The 20,283-nt window shown below is 35.8% G+C and overlaps 2 protein-coding genes across 3 annotated transcripts in view; one reads left to right on the top strand and one right to left on the bottom strand.

Moving 5' to 3' along the window:
- Positions 1-20,283, bottom strand: part of LOC132698155 (nephrin) — a 520,664-nt gene that overhangs the window by 426,124 nt on the left and 74,257 nt on the right. The window contains exon 2 of one of the 2 annotated variants that reach the window (XM_060664070.1): positions 19,303-19,337. The exons of the other annotated variant lie outside the window; for it this stretch is intronic. The gene's annotated coding sequence lies outside the window, so the exon portion shown is untranslated. The remainder of the gene's footprint in view (positions 1-19,302; positions 19,338-20,283) is intronic. 2 annotated transcript variants of the gene reach the window in all.
- Positions 6,292-8,698, top strand: LOC132698654 (uncharacterized). The gene is made up of 3 exons (XM_060664848.1): positions 6,292-7,536; positions 8,213-8,447; positions 8,499-8,698. The coding sequence occupies exons 1-3, from the start codon at positions 6,292-6,294 to the stop codon at positions 8,696-8,698; spliced, it is 1,680 nt and encodes a 559-aa protein (XP_060520831.1).

Here is a 20,283-nt window from a genome sequence, read left to right as displayed (position 1 = left end):
CTCAAGTGTTAGTCAAAAATCATAGAATACGAACTTATAATCCGGAATCCCCAAAGTACTTTTTTTCGATGTAGTATTTTCGCACTTTAAAAAACGGCACGAAGGCGATATACCGGTACTTCTTCGCATCGTGGACGTCATCACCGACGATGCCAGCAAAAGGTGCGAAATCTCCCAAATCCCTTCTGTGTCTTTCCTTGTTTCCCAAATGGTAATCCACAAGCAAATCGTCATGGTCGTCGATGTCGTAGAACTTGTTCTTTAGGTAATCCCTGTCTGCCTGCTGATGAAGCGGAACCAGATCTTTTCTGATAGCCAACCAGAGTCGAAAGTCGTCGGCTAGAGATCCTTCATCTACGGCGACCGCGGTATGATCTAATGTCTTTTGGGCGCCATTTGAAACACCAAACGCCAATAAGATCGCCACCAGTATCAGATTTTTATACATTTTCGTTTCGACGCAGGTCGCCACTAACTGATGGCGTAAAAATGGAACTAATATATAAAAATACCAAACTTATTTTGCGTTAATAACATCGAAGTGTTAATGACAACGAAGGCTGGTACGGGTTATAACCCAGTCAACTTCATCTCGGAAATGTAGAATGTACCGGGTGACTCGTTACGAGGGTGACATTAAATTTGTTTGGAATACGTTATACTTTTAAAAGATTGCATTGTTATTAATACGGAATATTCGAAATATGATGAACCAGTAAGAACTTTCTTATTTTAAATTACGGAACGTACTTCATAAAAGCGAGGTTTGCAGTACTAAATATAAGTATCTATTTCTCCCACTAAAAGCATTTGTTATCTATTTTTGGTTGATGGTGCTATAGAAGCTTTTAGTGGTGTGTTGAAAAAATGTCAGCTTAAATTGAAAATTTTCAAGTTAACATTTTACCGGACTATGAATAACCTGTTTACAAATATATTTAGAACGTTTTAATGTTCGAGAACCGCGCGGGCCTTTTTTGTTTGGTTATTCACTTACCCACGTTTATTCGAAATAAATGGGATTTTGATTCGATGGAATTGTTGTTTGTATATCATTAGTCGCGATACGAATTTCAGTTCTAACGAAAAGGTAGAGAAAAACTAGGAAATTCAACGATAACAATGCCGAAAAATCTCTCTCGTTGTTGTCCACGAAGCTCGTTGTGTCTTATAGTTCTCTTTTGTTCATAATACCATTTGTAGTCTGGAATTTCCCTATTCTTAGGTAACATTAACGATTTTAAATATTGTTTCTCTCAGCAGGTCCAAAAGTGACTTAGTATAAATTCAAAAAACCTTTTCCTGTTACATTCTCACTTGACTAATTAAGATCGAAGTTCCGGAGACAATAGGAGTAAATATACCAAAATTTTTGCGAATAGGTTCTCGAAGGAAAAGGAAATAACGTTTTATTGGCATATTTATCGGAAAAAACAGAAAAGCCCAATCATACGTGCAATAACAAATATCTGCATAAGCAAATATGACAGAGTTCATGAAGAAAAAAACCGTAGGATATTAACCAAAGAATTCTAAAATATTAAATAAAATGGATGTCGACACCAAAACAATCCATGTTCATTTTTAATTATATATGATATACTATTTCTTTGCAGTTATATTGCTGGACAATCGGGAGACCCATTATAGAATTAAAATCACTTGGTGACTGCAGGTCATCTCAAGTTGCTGAAACTTATATCAAAAGGCAGTTACTTCACACCACAACATCATCATTCGCCGTTTCAAATTTTTCACATCGACAAATAATTTGGACATAACTTGCACACAAATAAATAAGAATGCTTATTAGTTGTACGTTTAAGATTAATATTAAAAAATTAACTTTATAGTAAATTAAAAAAAATCTAGGGCTTCAAGGACTTCGCATAGGCGAGTCCTGTAATGCTGCTTTGCGTAAGCCAATCACATCATTTCACAAAACAAAACTTTAAAATACCTTTAATTACCTATTTATTTTTCACGCCTCCCAAAATTTCGATGCGGAGTTGGTGCTATGTAAAAGATGGTTTATTTTACTTCATTAAAAAATGTTAAATGAATCCTTTGTCGTCGTCTTCGCCGCTCTAAACAATCAGTTTAACGAGCGGCTAGTTAATATAAGCTAATAAAGGCGGCTTCAAAAATATTTCAGAAATCCTTTGCAAACAGTAAAATTTAACGCGACGCATAACTCGCAAATATGTAAAAAGGTGCTTTTTTTGCAGACGTTCATTAAAATTTTTCCTCGTTATTTACACTTGGCCGCACCTTTTTTTCCTTGCTAGGGACTCGAAAAATACACTGCATTCCTTTTCGCCGTTAAAACACACCACTTGCCTCTCAGCAAAATGCCAAGAACGTAAGCTCGAAAACATAAATTGCTTCAAAGGATCTGTTTCAAAAAATCACTGATTGAAATTCTTAACTGACCTTCGTGTCAACTTCAAACAAAAACTATACTTAAATAGTGTACGATAATAGTATATTATGCAACAAGTGTGGTAAACGGCATTTGACTCACGAGTTTATTTGACACGAGCGGAGCGAGTGTTTAATAAACGAGTGAGTTAAAAAGTTTACCGAATGTGTTGCATAATATACTGTTTCTACGACCGTTAGTTTTTGGGTACATTTTCGTAAAACAACACGAATACATTCACTGACATGACCGTCAAAATCGACAAACGTCAAAATTCAAAACGTGGGAAATATCCCCGAAAACATCCGATTGCTCCCAAATCCGTGCGGTAAAGTCCCGTAAATGTCCGAAGTGACTCGGATTCGTGGGAAAGGAAACTGACGTGGTAAAGGGACGCTTCCCGCACGCTAGATCGGTGGCTAATTAGGTATTTTACAGACGGGAGTAGAAAAAATCAATAATTGTGATGAGATATGTTAAGACATTTGTGTCTCATTTCGCAGCAATATTTGGGCAAACACAGTATACAATAAACATAAAAATTCGTGAGCCTTAGGGATAAGAATGAAAAAAAAAAGAAAATTTTAATATAAAAAATATGCGATTAAGAGTTAGGATGGATATGGATATGGTTTATTAAGCACAAGCAGCAATTATAGATATAAGAATGCTAAACACAATCACATCACAAAATTATAAGAATAGAATTCATTAAATGAATAAAATCCATGGCAGTGATATGGCAGTGGTAACCACCATGCTTGGGACAAATTCGCAAATCCACATGTACTTGAAGAAGATTGTAGTAAATAAAAAGGGAAGGTGAATTTTATAAAAAAAGCTCGCAGTAGAGGTTTCCTTGGAGGATGTGAAATTTATTTTTATTTATTTATTTATTTATTTAGCACTTGGATATTTACATAAGCAAGTAAAATTTGCATAAACAAAACTAAAAACTTCGCAAATACCGCGTAAGTCTCTTCTTAAACACTCTTGGGCAAGGCGCGGCCTTAATATTATCCGGCAGTTCATTAAAATTACAAACACCATCGTAGAATAGAGTTTTCTGTAAATTTGTTGTTTTTACCATAGAAATATTGAAGTGCTGATTGGAACGTATATTGTATTGATAAAAGTTTAACTTTTTTTCCAACCATAATTTAAGATAACCTGGTTGGTGATTGTGCGCAATTCCATAAACCAACATTAAACTTGCTTTTCTAAAATGTAATGCAATCTTCTGCAATCTGAAAACCCACTGAGCAAAGAACATCAGTATCAGAAATTGGAAATGTTTGAAACAGAACAATTTGAAGATTGAGATGGTCTTCTGGTAGACAATAGACATAGATAAATATCCCACCATAGCGTACCAGAAGCTTTGGACATGACAGATGAAAGATGTTGCAGAAATGAAAGGATACACGTCAAATGTAAACTTCCAAAAATAATCCACAAAGGTGAGCAAAAATGATGACAAAATGAATTTGATGAAAAGTTTACCCTTACTATTTTAAGAAGGAAATGCCTACCCTAGACAGAATGTTAATGGGACTTGGACCAGAGAAGAAAAGACAAGAATAGTATTCATATCTTGAAAGAATGAATGCTCCCTGGGAAAAGTACAATAGCACAGTTCTTTTACTTGAGAGCAATGAAATTGTTTTTGTAAGTAGAAAATATTTCACAAGTATAAAACAGTACCGTATTACAAGAATGTTTTATTGGATCTAGACGAGACGTGTATTAATGAGGATCACATAATATCAAAAATGTGGCAAGACAAAAATATTACTAGCACTAGTCAAACCCGTGTGTCAAAATATATATACCAATGTACAATATTTTTATTTCCCCCAAATATTAAGATTAATGTACTATATTACTTATTTTAAAAGCGGAATATATAAATAATAAAAAATATGGGGTCTAAAGTTTTGGAAAAAATGATAACGAAGCTGATGTGCAGACAAGGTTTTCCGTGTTCCCACCCCAGTAAACTTAAACGGCGTATACGTGTCAAAATATATATACCAATGTACGTAATTTTCATTTAACCCAAATATTAGGTTCAATGTAATATATTACTTATTTTAAAAACGGAATATAAAAATAATAAAAAATGGGGTGTCTAAAATTTTGGAAAAAATGATAATGGAGCTGACATGCAGACAAGGTTTCTCGTTTCCCTACCCCGTTATACTTACGAGGGCAGCGCCAAAATTTCCCGGCCTGAATATGAAAGAAACAAAGTAGAGTAACAATTTTTTATTATTTTTCATTATAATCCCCCTTAACTTCAATACACTTATTACTTCTCTTTATTAACAACTCAATCACTTTAAAAAAATATTCTTTTGGTTTGTCTGCAAAATGAGCTGAACCAGCCTCTTTTAACTCAACTTCATCGTTAAACCGCCGTCCATGTAAGTTCTTTTTCAAATATCCAAACAAATAATAGTCGCTGGGGACCATATCTGGACTATAGGGAGGATGATCTATCTGTTGGAACCCTCACTCTAAAATAGCAGCTTGTGCAACACCAGCACTATGGGCAGGTACATTATCGTCCAAAAGACGCACGCCTCAGGTCAGTTTTCCTCGACGTTCGACACGTATGCAGTCTCGCAATTTATGTATTAATGTTGCGTAATATTTACCACTGACAGTAGTATTAATTTCTTTAAAATCTATCAAAAGGATTCCTTCACAATCCCAAAAGATCGTGGCCATCACCTTTTTTGTTGACTGGCAGACTCTGAATTTTTTTGGAGGTGCTTCACCCTTACGACGCGATAGAGGGTCATAATAGAGAACCATAGTTTCATCTCCCGTCACAATAGTTTCTATCACAGTCTTCGCTTCCGACCCACAAAGTTCCAAAAAAGATCGCGCAGACTCGACACAGCGTTGTTTTTGAATAACCGAAAGGTTATTAGGAACCCATCTTGAACTTTATGCATACCTAAATGATCATGCAGGATTCGACGAACACTTGTATCAGAGAGCTTAGTAATTTCTGAGATTTCCTTGACCTTTAAACGTCGATCACTCAATACCCGTGTGGGGTTTGCTGGATCCCCCATCGGGCGCCTCCCCAGGTGGTGGATAGGGGAACGCCTCCCAAGATATAGGTGGTACCGAGGAAATAAAATACTCGGGGCGAACCAAAATCCAGCCTGGAGATGGGCAGCAGCATTTTCAGTACCGAGCTGAAGCACAAAAGGAATGATCTTGGACTGGTTTAGGGGAGGACAGTGAAGGGCTCGACTGTAACAGTATTAGATGGCCTTCATACTGCGATGGGGAAGGCAACGGGAAACCACCCCATTATTTTCCCGCGTATATCACAATGGCAAGAAACTCACAAAGAATGGCCCTCAGTCCCCGGCAGACCTTCGATGGTCAGAGGGTGCGAAGAATCCCCGGGTTAAAAACTATGAACCACACTTACAAAATAGCGACATGGAATGTGCGAACACTGTTTGAGGGAGGTAAGCTGGCAAATGCCTGCCATGAGATGGACAGGCTTGGTATACATATCCTTGGAATTAGTGAAACGCGATGGCCCGGCTCAGGATCGATCACGACCTCAAACAAAACCTTTTATTATTCGGGAAACAATGATCCCAGCCATCGACATGGAGTGGGCATCTTGCTGAATTCCAATATAGCGGCCTCGGTTGTAGGTTTCGTATCATTATCTGACCGATGCATGCTCATACAACTAACTGGAAAGCCTGTAAATATTAATTTGATACAGGTATACGCTCCGACTGGCGACAAACCACTGGATGAGCTTGAGAAATGGTATAGTGACCTCAAGGAATTACTTAGTTACACGCGAAAGGAAGAAGTTTTTATTTGTTATGGGGGACCTAAATGCGAAGGTCGGAAAGGGAAGCTCGTCGGAGATGGTTGGGAGCTTTGGATTGGGGCAAAGAAATGACAGAGGGAACAGGCTAATAGAGTTCTGTCAGGAAAACAAGTTTGTAATCTTAAATACCTTGTTCAAGCAACCCCCGCGAAGACTATACACGTGGACATCTCCCCAACACAATAATGACAACATAGTGCGAAACCAGATTGTCTACATCATGGTGAACCAGAGATTCCGCAGCTCAGTCAAAAATGCAAAGACGTACCCCGGCGCTGACATAGGATCTGATCATAATCCTGTGTTAATTGATTTCTCTATGACACTCAAGCTCACGAAGAAAAGAAAACCAACACCACAAGTTGATGTGCAACAATTAAAACAAGAGGCAAAGAAAAACTCCTTACAGATCGAGCTTAACGCCAACCTCCAACGAATTAACCGAGGCCAGCGGACAGCAGATAATATTGACGCGACCTGGACTGAAATATCTTATATACTAAAGGAGGTCACAACTGAACACCTTAAGTCAGAGACTAAGAAAAAGAAAGAATGGATGACCAGAGAAATTCTAGATCTAATGGACAAGCGCCGGGAATGCAAAAACAAAAACCCAACAGAATATAGACGCATCCATTCAATTATTCAGCGGAAAATCAGAGAAGCAAAAGAGAACTGGATGAGGGAAAGGTGTGAGGAAATAGAAGACCTACAGCGTAAACATGATGGTTTCAACCTGCACAAAAAAATTAAAGAATTATCTGGAGCAAATAAGCGACAAGCACCATATAGACTGTTTGATAATAACCACCAGCAAGCAAAAGATATCTCTGAGGAAATAGTCATATGGAAAAATTATATCCGAGACTTATTTGCCGACTTAAGAGAAGAGCCATCCACTAGCAATAATAACGAAGGTCCTACCATAATTAAATGTGAACTTGAACGCGCTATCAACCAACTAAAGAACAATAAAAGCCCAGGACCTGACAATATTTACTCAGAAGTTATTAAGTTAATTGATGAAGAAAACTTGGATCTCTTCTTAAAACTACTTAATCAAATATATAAATCTGGCAAAATTCCGACAGAATGGCTGGAATCTACATTCATTCCCATTCCCAAAAAGCCGAATCCTCGTCAATGCAATGACTTTAGGTTGATTAGTCTGATGAGCAACGCCCTGAAGATCCTTCTCAGAATTATCCACAATCGAATCCGGGAGAAATGCGAGCAGGTAATCTCAAGAGAACAGTTTGGATTCAGGAGAGGCATGGGCACTCGTGAAGCACTGTTTAGCCTGCAAGTTTTGGCTCAGAAATGCATGGACCAGCAGAAGAGCCTATACATATGCTTTGTTGACTTCGAAAAGGCATTCGATAGAGTTCCACATACAGGCCTTTTAAACTCCCTTGTCAACGTGGGAATCGATGGAAAGGACATTCAATTAATAAAGAATCTCTATTGGCATCAAATAGCAAAACTAAGAACAAAAAATACTACATCTGCGGAAATAGAGATTTGTAAAGGAGTACGACAGGGATGCATATTGTCACCGATTCTTTTTAATGTTTTCTCGGAGGAGCTGTTTAAATTCGCATTAGAGAATATCTCAGATGGAATCAAAGTAAATGGGGAAACTGTCAACAACATAAGATATGCTGATGACACGGTTCTGATGGCCGACACAGACATCGGGCTTCGGAATATTATTGATAGCGTTCAAAGAGCATGCTCACAATATGGGATGAAGATCAACATTAAGAAAACAAAAACAATGGTAATTAGCAAAAATCAGAATATCGACGGCGAAGTCCTAGAAATGGTAAATCATTTTAAATATTTGGGTTCCTGGATTGAAAGACACAAACCCCGATTACGAAATAAGGACTAGAATTGAGCAAGCGCGCCAGGGATTTATGCGATATAGGCGGCTCCTCTCTGATTCATATTTGGACCTGGGCCTACGTCTGAGACTGGTACGATGTTACGTCTGGCCTATCCTGTTGTACGGCGTTGAATCATGGACGCTGAAGGCGGCCATGATGAATAGATTGGAGGCGTTTGAACTCTGGTGCTACAGACGAATGTTGAGGATCCCTTGGACAGACAGAATTACGAACGATGAAGTACTTCAAAGAGTGGGTGGTGAGCGAGAGCTACTACATATCATAAAAGTAAAGAAAACATCATACTTAGGCCACCTACTCAGGCACGAAGAGTATGAGTTGCCACGACTGATAGTTGAGGGAAAGCTGGAAGGAAGGAGGGGTTTAGGAAGAAAGCGACTGTCCTGGATGCGAAACATCAGAAACTGGACCAGCCTGAACTTTGAACAAGTAATAAGAACGGCACAGGATAGACAAGCATTTGCCAATGTGATCGCCAACCTTCACTGAAGACGACACGCGATGATGATGATGACTCAATACCACCTCTTCCACAATCGCAACAATAATATCTTCCGTTATGGCCTCCACTGGTCGACCAGTTCTTGAATCATCTTCAAGAGACTCCTGCCCCATTCCAAAACGTTTTGCCCATTCTTTCACTACAGAATACAAAGGAAAGCTTTGGCCGTACACACCATCCAGCCTTTCTTTAATAATTTTAGGTGCTAACCCTTCTTTAGTCAAAAACTCATATACTCAATTTGCGTTATTTGCGACATTTTTTCGGACACGTCCTGTTTAAAATGCTGTCAATAAAAAACTATTTGACCCAAGACTTCCATTTTTTTTTCGCAGCCTACTAAGATACATATTTAAAAGAAGACAAAGTTATATCGTAATACTGGAGCTGCATCTACGTCAGGCCGGGAAATTTTGGCGCTATCCTCCTAAGCGGCGTATAGTCAAACCCGCGTGTTAGAATAAATATATACCAATGTACATAATTTTTATTTCACCGAAATATTAAGCTTAATGTAATGTTTTACTTATTTTAAAAACGGAATGTAAAAATAATAAAAAATGTGGGGTTTAAATTTTTACAAAAAATTATAACGCAGCTGACGTTACAGACAAGGTTTTCCGGTTTCCCGCCCCGTTAAACTTAAACGACGTATACGAGCCTCTCCATCACTCCATAGATATCAATTCGCAAATATCGGTGATTTATCCGCCCCCCTTTTACGTATCCAAATCAAACAAAAACCCAATTTGGCAAGACAAATAACAAATGTATTAAATTTTGTATCTCGGGGGCATCGAAAGTTAAGCATAAATAACTCGGGATATTATGTACGCTTTTAGTCAAATAGCCGTTTGGGCGAGTGGCCGGAGAAGATCGATTTTTCATTTTGCCTTGGGCGCGGCAAATACATCACACCGTAAATATCATTCAGAGACAAACGTTTCCAAACAGTGGAAACGATGTGAAAATTCCTCGCCTCGAATGAGCGATAGTGGCCGAAATAAATTCGACGATTACCCACGAAAATGCGTTTGTTCCGCCATATACCTAATTTATCACAAATTACATGGCTAATTTCGCACTCCTTTGCAACATGCTGCCAGCTTTCACACGTAAACCTTACACGGTTCGTTTCGTTTGCTCACCATATCTTTCAGCTAATGGCTGGCGGTTTAAAGAATTGAAACCAATTATTTTTGCTTTGATCCGATTGGGTAATACCGAAAACTACATATTTTATTACCTCATTTCTATGGTCCATCTTTCAAAAACATAACAGCTCGCTCCACTCGTGTGAAATAAACTCGTGAGTCAAATGCCGTTTACCGCACTTGTTGCATAATATACTATTTTCTACTCCCGTCTGTAAAATGTCTTAATAAGTCAGTTTAGTTTCCCACGAATCCGAACCACTTCGGACATTTCCGGGATTTTACCGCACGGGTTTGAGATGGCCGTATTTGTCCAAATGTTCTTTTGTCCAAATCGGTGCGTTCGTGACTCGTTCGGGGCAGCGCGGGAGGGAGGCCGGCCGTGGAGAAACAATTTTCCTCTATAGAAAATAATTACGATTTGTTTACATTCAAATGCTTTTAAAATACATCTGGTAATATTTACAGCGACTCAGCTTAAAAGATTCAGTTGCGTTTTAATTAATCAAAGAGCCAAACCTATCATAAATGTGTTTGTTTAAAAGTTGTCAATTATTTTAAATAAATCATTGAGGTCATAGTAAAATTGTATTTAGGTACATTTTACTCGGAAAATTGCATACGGCGATTATCACGAATCATGAAAGGTTAATAAAAACGTGTGCCCAATTGTTCTCACACCTAAAATTATCGATGATTTTTAAATTTATTCAATAAGCAATATGGTTGATCAATATCTTTATCCAATACTTCAGCTGCGACTATTTTGAGGATATGGTGGTCAATTAAAAAACTTTGGATTATGTAAAAAATTAACCAGCTACCTAGCATACCCAAGAATCAAAAAGTAAAAGTTATCTAAGTAGTTATCAGGATAAAAAGTTGACAAAATTGAAATTGCATTAAAATTTTAGAAAAGAACAGCGGCCATTACTTAAAGATACCTATTTTAAAAGGTCAAATTATAAATTAAAAATCCCTTAGGTTTAGCTTAAACAATAGCTTGAATTGTTATATCATGTGAAATAACCTCCACCTCATTTCGTACACTGAAAATTTTATTTTGTTTGTAAGTACACTTTATAGTAGAAACCACTTATATAGTAAAATAATTTAACAGCATTTTATAAATTAATTTGTTATCTGAGCCGTGTTTACATTTGTATTTTAACCTCTCTCTTTATTTGGATAATGTTTCGGCCGCTTTCGGGTGTTCGTCGCCGGTGCCTCGGGTGATTTGGACAAATGCAAATTATAGCATTTGTAATTCTCCCACGGGTTTTGGAGCAATCGGATGTTTTTGGAGATATTTCCCACCCCTTGAATTGTGACGTTTGTCAATTCCGGCGGTTATGTCAGTGAATGTATTTGTGTTGTTTTGCGAAAATCTACCCAAAAACTAACGGTCGTAGAAAAAGTATAGTATGCAACACGTTCGGTAAACTTTTTAAGTGCTGTTTACCGCACTTGTTGCATAATATACTTTTAAACCAGCAGTAGCTAACACCGCCAGTAGGTAAACCACCAACAAGTAAACAACTCAAATTCAAAACCAACTAAGTATGGAATATCAAAAACCTGCAGGTTGTAGGTATAGTTAAATTATCATAATATATATCGTTCATAAAGCTTTTTAACATTTTCGTCTTGTCATATTGCATGATTTTTATTAATCCATGTTTCATCTAAATATAAACGTATTTGGATGCGTCGCTGGCTTCTTTTGTACTCTGAAAGTAGTCCTTTTTTATGTCGGTCCTGCTTATCAATATCGATCTTCTGTTATTTGAATGAAAAGTAGCAGTTTTTTTGAATTACAGTGGCAATTTGTGTAGGTAGTTCTTTATTAAAAAAGTATATATACGTCGTAATCCTGTTTGAAAAGAACCGAAATTTTTATCTTAATTTAGAAGCCTGTAAATTGTTGATATTGCAACAACAAGCATCCCTGCAGTACTTGCCACATTACAATCAACACTTCGATATGTGTTTTAACCCTAAGCCGAATTACAACAATTAAGAATCGTTATTTTTCAAGATAATGGACAGGTTCAAGGAAATTCACGTGGTGGTCCAAAATAGACTGTTAGGTTTAATATGGGATGGCAATTGTTCATGTCCTTATATTAGATTATGACACGTTTGTGGGTACATTATAATACTTATAAAAAGAGTTTTCGGTTAATACTTCATTTTTCTCTCTTATAATCCAATTAACTTGCACCTCAATGTTGGCAACCGTTTTCAAAGATTTTTTTGCTGTCTACCTATAAATGTTAATCTCGCATCTTCTTAGAACTTGGACCTACTAATTTTGTGTCGTGAGTGTCGTTTGCCAAATCAAGGGTATGTTTTTGAAAGTAAAGATGGTGAATCCTTCAGCAAATATGTACCTCGAAAACCAGAGTTGTCAGTCTAACCATTGTGGAATAGATAAGAGAAAAAAACGCGCAATAACAATATGCAGTGACCTGATGCTGATTTGTTGTACTGAGATATTACAAGGAAAATATAACCACTTGTAAAACTGACTCAATGGTGACACATCTTGACACATGCAAAAGGCACATCGAAAAATATCAGACGAATAATGAAACCGTTTTGAAATCAGAAACAACTTCAATTCAGAGAGAAAGCGCGGATCTTATAACCAATTTAACTACGCACGAGTAATATCAAAAAGTAGAAACATAAAAAAATACGAAAAAGTCAGTGGTGTACAATATTTGATATTCCGTATATTGGAAACTTAGTTTTAAACACAATGCATTCAATGCATTTTCATATTTTGTACCAGATAAAAAAAGCATTAAATGCCAGTGTAATTCATTAATTGTGAGCATGTTTTCCGTCTTTCAGGGCAGTCCAGTACTTGCATCTTCTTATTTCATGTTTTGTATTTTTCCACATAGAAGCAAGTTTGTAGCTAAATCGGCGCCATAAACATCCAAATCTTGAAGAACGGCAGTAACATAAATCAAATCTGCGATCGGGTTGATATTCTTGGCTTTATACTTTCCTGGAATAAATTGTGCTCCAGTTTCATTATCCCGCTTTTTACGTTTCTGTTCGGAATAAACAAGATAAAATTAAAATTTAAAAGGGTCGCCGCTAAAATATTAATTCGGCTCTAAAACTCAAGTTGCGCCCTTGTAAACTTGTTTGGTATTACGCGGTGTGAAACGAAAGACGGCCGACATTATGTTCCGAAACCTTCGTTTTCAGAAAAAAGAATGTATCAAAAGTTTTTGGATTTTCTTTTTAAATTTTTCGAACAAACATGGAATGAAATTTGACATTTATTCAAATTTGCAAAATATTAGTATTGTATTGTAGTATTGTAAAAAATTGTAATAAAAATAAATCGGTCTACTAAATTCCACCACTCCCTTAAGTTCCATCGTCCACTTTTGGGACGTACTGTACAACGATTCGTGACAATGGAACACAAGTAAAGAGAATATCAGTATTGCTGCTAATAGAGTCCCATGTTGTCGACATATTTTCTGAATATTTGCTGGACCCGATTCAAAGGGGGGGTTAATTAACTTTCGGAAAACAGCCCCTAATCGGCCAAATGCAAAATGTTTGCGCACACATACTTCATTAACGACAAAAGAGCCAATCGTCGAAGCACAATGGATAATAAATTTAAAGCTTCTGGTCGATAACGTTCTTCAACAAGTTAAAATTAATTAACCCACTAAAATACCGCATTTTTGACGGCTATACCGATAATTTCCTGTCGCGTTGCGCGCGTTTTAATTAACATTTTGATAATATCGAGGTTGGTAGGTAAAAAAAAAGAAATGTCATTCCACAAAACAAAGGCAAAATTGACACTAAAATCCAACTTAACCCACAAATTGAGTATCACCCCCCTAACAGCGTAGAAGGTATTGAAAAGTGCTTAATAACCTTTATTATTGGATTTTCGGAGTTACTTGGTGTACTAAATTATCAGTATGGCAATTATTTTCAAAATGGTAGGAGAAAACTAAATATTTATAGTCCGGCCACATAGAGCACAATACAGTCTTTCGTGTAACAAAAATAAGATATTGAAATGATGAAAACGTATACTACGTATAATCCAGTTTATTTTTAAGATATAATTTTCGAAATAGGAGCTAAAGGTTGTTTTAATGGAACACCTTGTAAATCTTATTAAAAAAATTATTTCACTTTTTCGTTTTGAAAAAACGTATAACTGTATAAATATGTTATTTTAAAGAAACATAAATTTTGTCATTCAAAATAATACAAAAATTTACATAGTGTTTCATTCAAAAAGGTTTTTATTTTAAAATTTAAAAAATGTGAATACGCCAAATGTCAGTACCTGGTGAATATCAGTTTGGGCAGTTTTTTTTAAGTTTACTACTACTTTTTGCATTCTACTCATATTTATTGTAATAAAATAATAGAAATAATAACAGCAATAATAATAATAATAAATAATAATAATAATATGTTAACTGGAATAAAATGGAGATAAAAAACTAACGTATTCTAAGAAAATGTCAAAATATATCCTAACTTAAAAATATAGTCATACATTTTTGAAAAGCTTAATCCAAAGCTAATCAAATAAAATAAAATAAAATATACACACGGGATGTTTTATTTAAAAGACCAATATTTTAGCTCGTATCTTGAAAATTGTATCTTTTACAAAAAAACTGACTCTAAGTAAAAATATTTATAAGATTCCGTTTTCAACATCGCATTGCTATTTAGGATGTTTAAAACACTGTACACTGCATTTAATGAAAACATCAGTAACGTCAATCGCGGAAAAAATGGGTCATAAGGTGGCAAAAATCTACGAAAGCATTTATTTAAAGAAGTCGACGAACATGGAATCGAGGTAATGTTGCTCTTTAAGTGCCTCTCACCCATTTATTTTAGGAGAGTATCCAATTTGAAAAGCGTTTTTATTCGATTTCAGTCCTGATTGCACCAAATTGACCGTACATGAACACTTTTCGTTACTGCGGGCAAATATCTATAAGTTCTTTTCAATGCGGGAAAAATAGCTTCGGATCCGGCGAATTTCGGGCCCTATTTTACGGATGTAAATAAATCGATTTCCGATAAAAAGTATATGGAGCATGAGGTACAAGTGTGCCTATATCATCAGCTCCCTGATCGTAAGTACTTAGGAAATTCAATTGAGATAAGCAGATCGAGTCTACAAGAAAAATAGAATATACGAATTTTTCGTAATAACAACGAAGAAAATAAGACATAAAGAGTTCAAATTTCAAAAATAACTATAATTTCGTGTCGCGTTGCGAGCGTTTTAAAACTAAATAACATTACCTTGTCCAGATATAATTTTTAAAAATTTTGGGCGTTATCTTCGATTCGCAACTTTCATTTTCGGAACACCTCGACTTCATAGTTGGATCTGCCCTTACCGTTCTTGGTTTCATTATTCGTAACTGCTCAGCGTTTTCTAATGTTCTTGCTCTAAAGATAGTGTAGTATTCGTTGGTTAGGTCCAAGCTCGAGTATGCGTCGGTATTATGGGCACCTATTTACTCAACTTATATTCGGTCACTTGAGTATGTTCAAAGGAGATTTCTTGCTTTTAGAGTGGATGGTTTCTATCAAGGGAGGGGCATTGATGGTGGTATTTTGCGAGACAGGTTTAATATTCAAGTCTTGGATCAGATTCGGTTTACGACCAGTGTAATATTTTTGCATAAGTCATTACATAGTAATGTTGACTCGATGAGTTTATTTGCGCAAATTGATTTTCGTGTTCCGCGGGCTAATGCAAGACACATTCTTAAGTTTAGCTTAGGGATTCCCCGAACAATTTTATTACGTAGGTCACCGCTGTATCAGATATAATATAATAATATAATATTATATATAAACCAGCACTATATTACAAACGGTTAAAGTCCATCTCTAAGTAGTTACAGTTTAAGTAGTTCGCGCTATCTTGTTCACGTATTAATATTATTTTTCTTATATGTTCACACTTTTTGTTTCTTGTTTTCTATGCTGCTTCTTTTGTTTAGTTTTAACTTTATAAAATTAATTGTTTTATGTATTTTTGTTGTTAAAAAAATAAATCTCATTCCACGTAACAAAGGCAAAATTGACACTAAAATCCAACTTAACCCACAAATTGAGTATCACCCTCCCAAAAGTGTAGTAGCTGTTGGAAAGTGCTTAATAACTTTTATTATTGAATTTTTGGAGTTACTAGGTGTACTAAATCATCAATATGGCAATTATTTTCAAAATTGTACGAGAAAATTAAATATTTAAATTATGACACCCTGTATCATCTCTAAGCTGTTAAAGTCCGGCCACATAGCGCACAGTACAGTCTGTCCACTTTTCGTTGTTATTATCTACCATTATAGAGATAGAGCGAGATAGATTTTGGTGTAACAAAAATGCCCATTCTGGAAACAGAAACTGATTTTAGTTACCCTATTTATTTAATCTACGGATGTAAGTAAATCGTTTTCCCATAAAAAGTATTTGGAGCATGAGGTACGAGTGTGTCTATATCATCAACTAGCTGATCGTAAGAAGTTAGGAAATGCAATTGAGATAAGCAAATCGAGTCTACATCTTTTTGTCACTAAACAATTAAAACTATATTTTTCAATATTCTATAACCGGTCATGTTCTCGCTGTTCATGGTCTCAGAAAATCCCACGTAAAATATTGGGCAGTTCATTCGAATGATGCGAAGAAACATAAAAATAAAAATAAATTTATCACATTACAGCGGAATTCTGACCAGAAAAGAATAAGAAAAATAAATTGTTAACTAGTGTACATTAATTTGAATTTAAATTTCACGGCGACCGATAAAAATATTACGAGCCTTTATGGGGCCCTATAATATCACATAAATGGTTTCTGCGCAATTGAAACGACGTAATATTTTTCATTAAATAAATTGAACGTAACGACCCACTTTTAGACCCAGATCCATTAAAAGGCTATTAAATAAAGCTGCATATAAAAGCTTTATTGAATAATAAAAGCTTTTTTTTTTTTGCTAGGGTCTACTGGAAACAATGTAGAAAGACGAGGAACACTTAAAAAAATTATAATTTTATAGAGTTTTCTCAAAAGATAAATCATTTACTATTCACTAGATAGATTTGGGATTATACCAGGTCCTCCAGAATGTATGCTACTTACTTTTTTATTTGTAAGTGGTAGCATTAAATTTATGATCGCCCCTGTTATTTGCATTCCAAATTTCGTATACAGCTCTAAAATGTTCGAGTATTTCCGGTACTTTAGTCACAAGTTGGGAGCGGTACGATGCTTTCCGTAGATTTTAGCCACTGCTGCATGGTATTATAAGCTTGTTAGTTTCAGTAAATGTTTTCTTGTTATTTTTAAAAAATGTACCTCAAACTGATGGCCCTAGAAGAAGTATAATATCCCAAGAAGCATTTTTCTGAATTACGGATATATGTTCACCTATCCCAACGTCGTATGTGGTGATTATTTGTGATTCTTTTATGTAAATTAAGCGCTAACGTTAGTTTATCAGTTAAGTGATAAAATAGTTTTTGAAGTAAATTAAGTAAGTATAGACAACTACAACTACGCAAAAACGCGCAATTTTTGAGATTTGATTTTGGTTATCAAAGTCGATCTGTGATTGAACTGCTGTAGTTCAAATGACAACAGGTTTCCAATTTACTGCCTACCTGTAGAAGTCTGGAGGACGGTTTTTTGGTGGTATTTTGATTAACCGGTAGTAAGTATTAGGTAACATTAAGTGCATTTAGTTACTGCGCAATTTTTTGGAACACGAGAGGAGGTGACGCGATCGTTATTGGATTGGATTGGATTATGATTATTTCTAATCAGTTAACCAAGTTTTTTGCGATACTATAGTTATTTCTTACTTTGCGAATGAAAATTGCTAAAAAAACTACTATTATCAAAACTATATTTTTTGGACAACAAACAACACTCCATGGAACCTCTGAAATACAAAAAGCTATAAAAAATAGAAGATCTAAGACAAGAGATACAACAAAGGAACCTCAAGGGAATGTATCATTTCCTTTTATTAAGAACGTCACAGACAGGATCGGTAAACATTTAGAACGACACAACGTTCGGGTCATCTTTAAACCAACGACTACAATCAGACAAAGCCTCAGGTCTGCCAAGGATACAAGGGACGCCTTTTCTTCACCAGGGATATACCGCATTCCGTGTTCCTGTGGCTCGGTATATATAGGTACCACAAAGAGAAGCATTGAAACTAGGCTAAAGGAACATAAAAGGAACTGCCGGCTTGGACACACGGAAAAATCAGCAGTGGCAGAACATGCTTTTTACAAAGGTGACCATCGTATCATGTTCAAAGACACGCAGGTACTGGACAAAACACCACATTTTTATCCACGTCTTATCAGAGAAGCTATTGAAATTCAAAAACATCAGAATAATTTCAATAGAAAAGAAGAAGGTCTCAATATCAGTAAAACATGGACTCAGGTCATCAACAAAACAACGTGTTTACCCAGACAAGCTCAACCCAAGCCCGCCACCGAGGTCACGCCCACTACAGCGCACTTAAATACGGCAGATCTTCCAGTCAACCAACCAGTCATCGGAGAGCAGTACGGAAGGACACTTCGACCGTTACCGCATCGCCGCTCTTGAAAATGTCTACCGCAGTTGTAGACGAAACGTCGAGTTTAATCTCGGGACCACGGCTCAAAAGCCCGGAAATATTTAGTAATGTAGTTTCTGGCCGTGAAAGCATAACATCTTTGAGAAATATATTATTTATGTTTTTTTTAAGCCCATGGATGTTATTTTCTACCATATATCAAAAATATATCCTTCGCAGGGATATTTAATTAAGGATTTTGTTTTGCGTCGTTATTATATGCTCGTTTACTATTTTGCGAAATGTTACATATATCGTCTTAAAACTTATATCATAAAAACAGAATAAGAAATTGTTAGAAATTAATTTGTTATGTTAATTATCCATTGCCGTGTCAAGATAGCCAAAGTGGTAGAATTATGTTGACCTATGACATTTAGTACAGAATTTCTAACGTTTCCAAAATAAAAACTACACACACTTCAATAAAGTCAACAGCTGAAGTCATGGCGACTCAAATCCGTTGGCTCCATTTAGATGTAAAATTGTGTAATTATGCGCACAATCAGACGTCGGTTATTGACAGGTTTATAAAATGTTCAGAGACTTGTTTATTAAACATTCGCTTGGCTCATGCCTAAATAAAGTAGTGACTAAATTTGGCTAATACAATATTTTCAAAAACTTTTTCCGATATATCTTCCTTTAACTCTAGTTTCCGACTTTTCCCATATGACACATGTAGGAGCGATCGCACAAATGCAATAAACACGATATTTATAAACAATTTTAGGAAAACGTATTCTGTACTCACCTCAGTAGAAAGAATTATGGACTAGATGCACATACCTGAAAAAAAAATATCTTTACAAATTTCAAAAACAAATAAAGAAAAAAATAAAACAAAAAAATCCACAGAATTTTTATAATTTTCAGAATTTTCCGAAGACAAGTGGTGGTGAACAAAATGCTCATTTGAAAACACTTTTTTTATATACATATTCAAATCAGTGCCGTGCGACGAGACAGACAAACGGCTAGAAGAGTGTGGTTTATCCGACGAATAATTTCCATGTAAAAATCTACCCGATGGGAAATTCGGCATTCGGTTAATTGATATTCAAATCACGTTTGCAATTAATCGATTCGTAGTATTCTGTGTGTAACTTCGCGGAGCTTTTAAAAATTTATCACTCGCCGCCAGACGTAGGGGGGCGGGGTTACACACACTTTAAAATTTCAATATTTGTTTTGGTGTCTCCCGCCGTCTTTAAGCGTCGCGTTGAAGTAGAAAAAGCAGTAGCGTTCAAGTTGTATCGATGACGAGTTTTTAGTACTTTTTCCAACCAATTCCAAAAATCTTTCATCCGGTAGAATAGAATAAAACAAATAGAATACAGAATGGAATACTTAGATTATTTAAGTCTTTGACAAGTCGTATGAATGAAAGACACAAGAGGCATTACACAGTATATTAGTAATTAGTAGTGTGGGGACTGGTCAGTTGAGCGTCAATTGACCACTTCTTAAGTGACTAGTCAAATTCGATCAATATGTCTTAAATAACAACTGTAGAGTATTATCTATCATTTTGTTTTTCATTTGGCCATTTTGTTCATTTTCTATAAACGCCAAATTCCAAAAAACTTTCATCCAGTAGAACAGAATTAAACAAATAGAATACAGAATGTAATACTTAGATTATTTAAATCTTTGGCACGTCGTAGGACTGAAAGACACAGGAGGGATTATATCGTATATTAGTAGTTAGTAGTGTTGGGACTTGTCAGTTGAG

This window comes from Cylas formicarius, unplaced genomic scaffold (genome assembly GCF_029955315.1).
Source record: "Cylas formicarius isolate icCylForm1 unplaced genomic scaffold, icCylForm1.1 PGA_scaffold_2__14_contigs__length_35257938, whole genome shotgun sequence".
In the NCBI taxonomy this organism is placed as follows: domain Eukaryota; kingdom Metazoa; phylum Arthropoda; class Insecta; order Coleoptera; family Brentidae; genus Cylas; species Cylas formicarius.
The sequence above is the reverse complement of the archived record's forward strand: the minus strand, read 5'-3'. Positions and strand labels throughout refer to the sequence as shown.

Coding starts and splice junctions, on each gene's coding strand:
- LOC132698654 (XM_060664848.1), top strand. CDS start 6,292: ATGGGGGACCTAAATGCGAAGGTCGGAAAGGGAAGCTCGTCGGAGATG. Junction 7,537..8,212: donor TCCGGGAGAAATGCGAGCAG/GTAATCTCAAGA, acceptor CAAGCGCGCCAG/GGATTTATGCGATATAGGCG. Junction 8,448..8,498: donor AGTACTTCAAAGAGTGGGTG/GTGAGCGAGAGC, acceptor CATCATACTTAG/GCCACCTACTCAGGCACGAA.